Source organism: Trichosurus vulpecula, chromosome 7, assembly GCF_011100635.1.
Source record: "Trichosurus vulpecula isolate mTriVul1 chromosome 7, mTriVul1.pri, whole genome shotgun sequence".
NCBI lineage: Eukaryota > Metazoa > Chordata > Mammalia > Diprotodontia > Phalangeridae > Trichosurus > Trichosurus vulpecula.
This window is the reverse complement of record NC_050579.1, coordinates 94,643,727-94,653,181: the sequence shown is the minus strand read 5'-3', so window position 1 is coordinate 94,653,181 and position 9,455 is coordinate 94,643,727. Positions and strand designations below refer to the sequence as shown.

General features: G+C 41.3%; 1 protein-coding gene across 1 annotated transcript in view; it reads left to right on the top strand.

Annotated features, from left to right (window-relative positions):
- Window positions 1–436: 436 nt before the first annotated feature.
- SLC22A3 (solute carrier family 22 member 3) overlaps window positions 437–9,455 on the top strand; it is a 140,872-nt gene continuing 131,853 nt past the window's right edge. The window contains exon 1 of the mRNA XM_036769199.1: window positions 437–1,174. Coding sequence (XP_036625094.1) covers window positions 722–1,174 — 453 coding nt within the window. The 5' untranslated portion in view covers window positions 437–721. The remainder of the gene's footprint in view (window positions 1,175–9,455) is intronic.

Genomic DNA, 9,455 nt, shown 5'->3' with positions numbered 1-9,455 from the left:
AGGAGAAATAGAGAAAAGTAAAGAAGAAATGGTTAGGGAAGGATAAACTGTCACCGATTTAGATTTAAGGATCAGACTCAGACTGTTGCAGCTGCCAGAAGTTAAAGACAGAGTCAGTCTAGTTGGTGACTCTGAAAGATAGTGGGGACCCGGATTGTTCCTGAAACTGGAGCCTATCGCAAAAGGGCCGCACCAGGGCACTAGCCCAGGAAGCCACTGGCCAGGGGGGGCCGCTCCCCGTTCCCTGCCTCCCACCTCTTTGAGCATTCCGTGTCCAGGGCAGCAGCTGCGCCTTTAAGCCGGCCACCTGACGCTGCCTCTGCCCGGTTTCTGTGCCCACCCCTGAAGGTAAGGTTGTGGGCTGCTGGGATGGGAAAGAGATTTGGTTCTTGGCACGATGCCAGAGTTGTGAGGTAGGGACGCGGTGAGGGGGGGTGGGGGTGGGAAAGAAGAGGCTTGGGTGCGTGGGGAATCATTTGTAGGAAACTGCCTCGGGGCAGCAGAGTTGCACCCAAGGGTGGGGGAGGGGGCGCGGGGAATTATACCAAAGTTGGAGGAGAAGCAGCGGAGGCAGAGAGTGCATAGTAGCCACGCGGGTCCTGGCGAAGCGGAGGAAGGGGAAGAAGAAGCGGCCGAAGAGGAGAAGGAGGAGTAGGAGGAGAAAGAAGAAAAGGAGAAGAAGAACAAGGAGGAGGAAGAAGAGAAGGCTGGATTCTTTTGCATGATGCCCTCCTTCGACGAGGTGCTGCAGAAGGCGGGCGAGTTTGGGCGCTTCCAGCGGCGGGTGTTCCTGCTGATGTGCCTGACCGGCATCACTTTTGCCTTCCTCTTCGTCAGCGTGGTCTTCCTGGGCATCAGCCCGGACCACCACTGGTGCCGGGGTCCCAGCGCCGAGGCGCTGGCGGAGCGCTGCGGCTGGAGCCCCGAGGAGGAATGGAACCGCACGGCGCCCGCCCGGAGCGCTGGGGAGTCGGGAGCCCGCTCCGACGGGCGCTGTGAGCGCTACGAGCTGGAAGCGGCCAACTGGAGCAGCGCTGCGGGATCAGCCGACGCTGCCGCGGGGGGTCTCAGCTGCAGTGACCCGCTCGCCTCCTTCCCCAACCGCACCGCGCCCTTGGTCCCCTGCCAGGGCAACTGGAAGTACAGCCAGTCCCACGCTACCATTGTCAGCGAGGTAAGTGGGCACAGGACGCTGACCGGGCGTCAAGGCTACAGGAACCTCCCGCACCCTTTGTGACCGCTCCTTTGAGAGAACAAGTGTCCTGGAGTGCACAGAGCTTGACTTAGGGTCGGGAGGACCTGGATTCAAATGAGCACAGACTAGTTGTGTGGCCTTGGGCTCTCAGCCTTAGTTGCCTCCTCTGTAAAATGGGAATAATCATAGCACTTAACTTGGAATCAAATGAGATCATGTGGGTAAAGGGCTTTGCAAGCTTTCCCTCAATAGATCAATGCTAGCTACTATTATTAAGGGAAATGATTCTTGGCCCCCTTTCCTCCTGGATTTCTATGGGGATTGGAGGGAGAGGTGTACTGAATTCAGAAGAGGAAAGGTTGCTGGTCGAAGGTAAGTAGAGCTGAGGGACAGAAGTGAGGAGACCGGACCTGGAGGTGTTCCAAAATTGTTGCTAGACGTGAAGGTGATGAGCCTTAAGTACTTGTGAGACTACTCATTTTCCTCTTTGTGGTTTTCCCATTTGGGTGTTAGTGGGAAAGATACTTTATTTGATCCCTAAGATGCATAGTGAACTTGGTGATGAAGTGATAAGACCAACAGTAGGTGTGGTCGCATAGCACCCTCAACCAAAGATCTGATGAAATCTTGCCATTCTTAGTCAATTTAGGTGTCTTAATGGAAATACTACTATGACCCATCACTTTGGAAGGAGTGGACACCATTGCAACCACAATTATGCACAACCACACTTATTCAGCACAGGTTTATTTGTGGTCCTGATGGTATTTATATAGCTGTACACTTCAGTGGGTCTTCTCTAAATGAGCACTCCAAGAGTTCCATGTGTCACATTATATCCATGCCTTGGCAGTTTTTATTACTATCTTCCCATGAGTTCTTTGCAAAGGATCAATTCTAAAGGTAAGGGAAGATTTCTTCTAAGACTTTTAGCTAGGTTGAGTACCACTGTTAATCTATCTGTTACACCATAGTGACTTTAACTACCTGGCCTTACTTCCTTTTCCCTCACACATTTTGCTAGAAAGCCTTCACTTCATCTACTTAACTTCCTTTCCTTTTTACAACAACTCTGCAAGGTACATAGGGTAGACATTAGAGCGTTTTACCTATGAGAAAAATGAGGGTCAAAGAAATTCAGTGACTTGTCCTAAGCCACACAGCTAATAAATAGCAGAATGGGAAGTTGAATCCAGGTGTTCCTCACATAAGTCCAGGTTGGGTTCCAGTATGCCGCACTGCCTTTCTGTATATAATATATATTGTAAATGATCTATATAAGTATATATGTATGCATATATACATATATAATCAGATGGATACTATATAGATGATATATTGTCTACTTTGTGTGTGTGTATTTGTATGCCTCACTTCTTGAATCCAAAATGGAAGAGGACTTAGCGTGTTACAGTTAATCCTGGGTTGAGAAATTTGTGTAATAGCTCATTAGTATGTAGTAGTTCAGGGTTTATGAAACACTTTTCCCACAACTTTGAAAGGTAAATAGTATAAGTATTATTACCTCCTTTTATAGAGGAAACAGACTCAGAAAAATGGAGTCATTTGTTCAAATGCACACACCTGGTAAAGCCAGGAGGCTCCCCCACAGGTTATTGGTCCTATCCCATGTTCTTTCCACTACAGAATACCACTTGCTAAAAACTGAGAAGTTTTTACAATAGAGCAGCAATGCCTAAAAGCTAGACATTTTCTATCATTGCTTCCATGGGAAAGCTGAAATCCTGAACCAGAGCTTTTCATTTCTCTCTTCCTCTAACTCCTGGAAAGTTGACAAGAGGGATCTACTGAATCTGATTTGACTTTCTTCATTGCTGCTAGTTGACAGGAAGGTGCTATTTTAGGAAAGTAATAACCCTATTTTGTGGATGGTTTTCCGGAGGATTTGATAGTTTACATTACCCATAGTACTCCATGACAAGGCTAGGAGTGCCCTTTCCTGTGCTTTTAGTAACATGGTAGTCTTCATCCTTAGGACAATTACTGGTAAGGAGGTCATTTAGAAAAAGTGCATACTGCTGTTAAAAATCTACAGCCTTTGAAATATCCACTGCCAAAAAGTCACCCGATAGAGTATGAGGTATTTGTTGAACACCTATAATTAGGCATGTAAGAAGACAAAATAAAGGGTGAACAAATGATCAGAAAGTATTGACTAAGCACCAAACTAGTTAAGATAACATAGTACTAAGAATACATCAGGAGAACTACATATCATTTCTATCCCTGATTTCCTTTCTCTATAATAATAGCTGATGTTTATATAATGCTTTAACGTTTGCTAATCACTTTACACAGCTTACTTGCTGCCAAGCACTTTGTGTTTCCTTATACAGCCATACTACATCCCTCTTGGTAGGTACTAGAAGCATAATTATTCCCATTTTACAGATGAGGAAACTGAGGCTCAGAGAGGTTATCATTGTCCCACACCTCGTAAACACGTGTATCAAGACTTTCCCAAGCCCAAGTTCAGTGTTCTGTACCAGGCCACTGCTCCATGTGAAACAGCCAAACTCTAAAGACAGTTTCAAATGAATAGAAAATGTATATGCTGTACAAACTGTGGGTAGTGGAGGTGAAGAATCTATATGGAAAATCTATCAAGACTAGATTAACAGTATTTTAAAGCTTCTGTTTATACTGGATTGTACTCGGCTGGTTATTGTTGCTATTTCTGATCACTTGTGTGGATATATTTTTGTGCAACCTTTGACCTCAGCTAATTCATGTAACAACGACAGAGGGCTAGTTCAGGAAGAGAATTCAAGTGAAATTTTTATTTTCACTTGTTCACTTATAAAGCTTAGTGTCTGTACACTCCACATGAGTCTCAAGTAAGAAAACTATTTTCTGCAACTATTCTTTATAGTATTTTGAACTATTAAAGATTTTAGGCTGTATGTTTGACGCCATTGTTTTCTGTACTTTTCTCAATGTTTTCTTTCTGTTAATGAGGACACTTGTGGTTAATGTAGGTAGATCCTGGGGTTCTTTTATGATTAAATTAGTATTATTTTTACAGTTACCTTTGAAGCAAGGCCCTTTTGTGTGCTTAGGTGACCACTGACAGACTCAAGTTTTACATTTTACTTTCACTCAGACTGAAGGAATTAATTTCAGCTTAAAAGGAATATACTTGACTAGTTTCCATTAAGTTTGAGTTTACTAAGGGACCTAGGTTCTTAGTTCCTGGAGAAAGCAGCAGTGGATTTTCAAGGAATAGTCAAGACCAGGAAATCTCTAAAGTCATTTGCGAATTTGACTTCCAGCCTATTGATTTAAGGTTCTGATTCCTGGTCAAATGTAAATACCTCTAGGAGTCTGAATCTGAGAGTGAAAGGATTGTGGGGAAGAAACAGGATGAGGGAATAGGGTGTCTGAAGAGGGGGAGGGGCATTGAGAAGAGGAAAACAAAAAGTAAAGGTCAGAGCGTCTGTGCCAAAGCAAAAGTTCACCTGTTTACTGTTTTTATAGGGCCAGCCCTGATCTTGCTTTTTCAATGATGAGACCCCTGCCACTCCCCCCGCCCCCCACAAAACCAAACACTTGTGACTCTTCAAAAATAGAGGTTCTGGTTGTCTCTGCCCAGCTGATTATCCACCAAGAGACAAAAAAAGTTGAGTTGATGAGTTGTCATACCCCTGGCAGAATGGACCAGCCCCCTCTCCCTTCCTCCTCACCAGTGTAACAGGTGAACACTCAGTAGCCTGGGCTGTTTTTTTCATATACTAGATATCCTCATTTCAGGTATGACTTGGAGCAGTAAGGAAGCAAAAGGGAGAAGGGACAGGCTGTTTGCTTGGAGCGATCACTTTTGTGTACTGACATTCAGAGCACAGAAAAGGCTTTTCTCAGCTGCTCCACAGCTCATGAGTACATCTGTGATGTCAGATTAAGGATCCTCCAGAGGCAGCTGGACATACACTCTTAGGGGATCAGTGAGAGGCAAGAAGGAAGGTTTGCCTCTCAGAAATTCAGATTACATTACATTACATAACAGTATCCAAACTAGAATAGAAAAATAAAAATAAAAACATTAAAAAGTAGTTCCAACATTTCTCCTCTCCCTTCTTTCTTTCTTCCTCTCTTCTCTTTCCCTTTTCCCATATCCACTCCCCTTCTGAGTTATATAGTTATTTTGAGGGGATAAGACCATTTCTAAAAAGTTTCTGGGGATGCCTTTCAAAACAAATAGATTAAGCATTTGTTCACGAGCACTAGGGATAAATTTCTGACATTTATTACTTATTGGGGTTGTTACATATCTTGGAGTTGACAATAATAGAACCTAAACATACATTTAAAAAAAGTTTTGTTTCTTTTTGTGGGGCCTCACACATGCCAGAGGTACAAGTTGGAGGCTTGAAAGACTGTGAGCAGATAATCTATTCAAAAACTTGCATCTAAATAACACAGGCAATTTGAAATCATGATTACACATTCCAATAAAAGAACTCTAATGTTTTTTTTCTGCACTCTACTTCATATTTTCTTAGGATACCTTCCCTAGATCTCCCATCAAACTACTACTAAAAATGATGGTGCTGGGTTTTTTTTTTAAATGATGTCCTCCAGGATTAGCACTGACCTAACTAAATTTTCAAATCCTGTTTTGGAAAATAAAAAGTAGAAAGGGAAAAGCAACGAGAATGGGGATTATTTTTGGAAACGTCTCTGACCTTAAACTTTAGTCCTTCTATTAATCATGGAACGGCATGGAGCATGATTAGGCAATATAGGGTAGTGCAAAGAACACTAGATAGGACTCAGGAGACCTGGGTTCTAACCTTCCCTCCACCATTAACCAACTGTGTGAGCTTGGGCAAGGAACTTAACCTTTCTGAGTATCAGTTTCCCCATCTGTCAAATCAAAGAGTGGGACTAGATGGCCTCTGAAGTTCCTATTAGCTCTACAAATTCTGAGATTGTAAATTTTTGTCTACTATCATGTTCCTCCCTGACATAAAGATGATTTTAAGAACAGGACTAATTTTTCAGTGTAGTTATCGTTTAAAGTGAATATCCTAAAATCTTTCAGAGGACTAAGGATATTTGTTGCTCTCTAATAGTTGGATTAAAGTTGTTGACAGACTACTGAACTAGGAATGGGAATCAAAAATCAAGTATTTATTTAGCACCTACTAAGTACCAGGCACTATGCTAAGTGCATTACAAATGTCATCTCATTTGATCCTCAAGGCCCTGGGGGAGGGGAGAGTACTATTATTATCCCCATTTTACAGTTGAGGAAATTGAGTGAGACGGAGGATGTGACTTGCCCAAGGTCACACAGTTAGCACGTGTCTGAGGTTGGATTTGAACTCAAGTCTTTCCAATTCCAAGCCCAGCACTCAATCCGTTGTGCCACCTGGCTGCCTCTATTAATGACAATGAATAGGTATTTCACAAATGAATCAACTTATGCACGTGGATGTGGATTTTATAAATTTGGAATGGGTTTTTCTCCATAAAATATTTGATAGACTTTGTGGGGGCAGGAAGCATGGGTTACAGAGATATTTTGGTTTTCATTAAACACTACTGGTCACCTCAAACCTTCCTTCATATGTAATACCCATTTTAGTCTCTGTCTCCTAACAAACAAGACAGAAAGAGATGAAGTGAGTCTGGCTGAAGAATGGGACAATGAGAAAACACTCATTCATTGATAAGATGTGGATGCAAACTAGACATTTAAACACCTTCCTCTATAATCTTGATTGTCAACATTCTAAGTCAACTAGTTGGAGAGTTTTGCATCAGTAGCAGAGAAGACAATTTAGAGCCATGGGTCTGGAGTCAGAAAGTCCTGAGTTTGAAGCTGGCTTCAGATACTTAACAGCTGTGTGACTCTGGACAAGTCACTTAACCTCCGTCTGCCTTAGTTTCTTCGTTTGTAAAACAGAGCTAACAATATTTCCTGGGGTAGTTGTGAGGATAAAATAAGATATTTGTAAAGTTCTCTTTTTTTCTCCAAACCTTAAAGTGCTATATAAATGCAAGCTATTATTCCATTTTATACATAGCTTAATTCAAGAGATGGGAGTAGGGGTTGAGGGTATAGACATCTGTCCCTACAGTACACCATTTTGATTGATTCTATTGTCAGACTTCAGAACCTTTTTGACTTGGATATTCAGGCCAAGTTTCAAATGGAAGGTGTTTTTTTTTTTTAAATATGTGCCAGTTACAAAGGTCTGAATACTAGGCTTTGCCAAAGGAATATTGACAGAATATTATCTTTAGCAAATAGTTTTCTTATTTAAATGTTTTCAGTAAATTCCTTAATTGCTGTTTCCTCCTATCGAAGTCTTCTTCCAATGCTTTGTCATTGAGGGGTAGAAGCGACCCCGGATTCTTGAAGGCTTAGTTGTATCAGTAGAACCCAAGTTCTGGTGGAAAGGGCTTCAAGTATGATCTCAGCAGCAAACTATGAATTTTTCTCTAGGACCAACTGAAACTAAGCCTGAAGAGGCTTATCACTAAAAGATCTGCCGTTGGGTGATGAACTTTTTGGCTACCACAATTCATGAAACACTCTGCTAAGGCATGGAGGGGCTGGAATCTGTATCTGTCAGAGGAAAAACATTGCCCTTGAAATTAGATTCTTAAATATAAAAATAAATTTTTGTATGATAAAGATGAAGATGAAAAAGCTTATTTCACATATGGAATTCTTTGTTTGAAGACTGTTTGAAGTAAGTTGGTGAGTCACAGATTGTTCTTTGATGGTTTTTACTGAGTGCATGTGGTTTTGCTAGAACTTCTTCTATCTATATATTTTTGTATGTTAACTATCTCCTCTATGGGGCAAGTGTAATAATGTAGTATAGATCGAATAGGTTTCTTAAACCTGGGTGTTATAGGTTATATGTGACTCAATCTCCCATCTTTTGCACTCTCTACCAACAGACTGGGCACCATATATCGAATGACATAGCTTTTAATTAATTGATTAGTTAGTTAAGCAAATTGACCCACTGTTATTATCTGCTGTTAAGTTTCATTGTCATGTTCATGCTGCCATGTATTGGAGTTATTCCTGTTGCTGAGGCTTCTTTGTCCAAAGACACTATTTTGTACTACTGTCTGATCAACTTGCCTAGGGTTAATCAACACATGTGTAGCTCTTTTTTTAGTCTGACTTTCCTGCCTCACACAGTCGATCAATAATAGTCAATAAATATTTATTAAGCACCTACTACGTGTCAGGCACTGTGTTAAACACTGAGAATACAAATATGAAAAAGATAATTTTTGCCCTCAAGAAGCTTACAATCTAATTAATGAGAGAAGATAACACAGAAAAGAAAGGTAAAAATGGATGGGGCTGGGAGGTGGACATGGCTGAGAAACCAAAGAAGTCCACTCGTGTGGGAAATAAGGGAATGTCTTAGAAGATATTTCAGTCCTGTTTCCCTTCTTAAATGGAGCCATTTATGGCTCCATCATCCAAACGAGAGGGGCAGAGAATGATTACAATAAATGCACACAAAAGGTCAAACTCTATTTTTTATTTTCCAACCTGCCATGTGGAGGCCTCTTCTAATATTTAAGTTATTGTAAGTAAAGTCCTTTCAGTTCATATCATGTCCCTGGCAGATAGCGCTAGAACCATGCAAATTACCTAGAAGTTTCCATAAGCTACAATAAAGCACTTAGCAACACTGGAAGGGAGGAAGCAGACCTGGCAACTTTTGCCCCAATTCTTGCCCCTCAATCCAATTCCTTATACCCCTTAAAATAATAGTAAGTATTGTTATCATTGGTGATGAATCTGATCTGAACGATGGGGTTAGGTTGAAGGGTGAAATAGGAAATATAGGAAATATATATAGGAAATAGGAAATAGGAAATAGGTGAAATAGGTTGAAGGTTTAAGGAAATAGGAAAAAAAGAGTTTGCTTTCATTTTATTCCAGTCATGCATTAGTTCTATTTTCATTGCTTAAAACTCTTCTACTTAGCTCCCTGCACCTTTAGTACCAGGTTTTACTATAGCAGCAGCAGTTTTCACATATCTGCGTTTGATAGATAAGATGCCTGAACTTTGAGTCAGCAAGACCTAAGCTTAAATTCTGCCTCAAACACTTACTAGTTGTGTGACCCTGGGCACTTAGCCTGTTTCATAACACACAGTGTGGTTGTGAAATAAACTATAAACAGCATTTTGTAGACCTTAAAGCACTATATAAATGCTAGCTATTATTTCATAGAATGATGATTATAGATTGGTT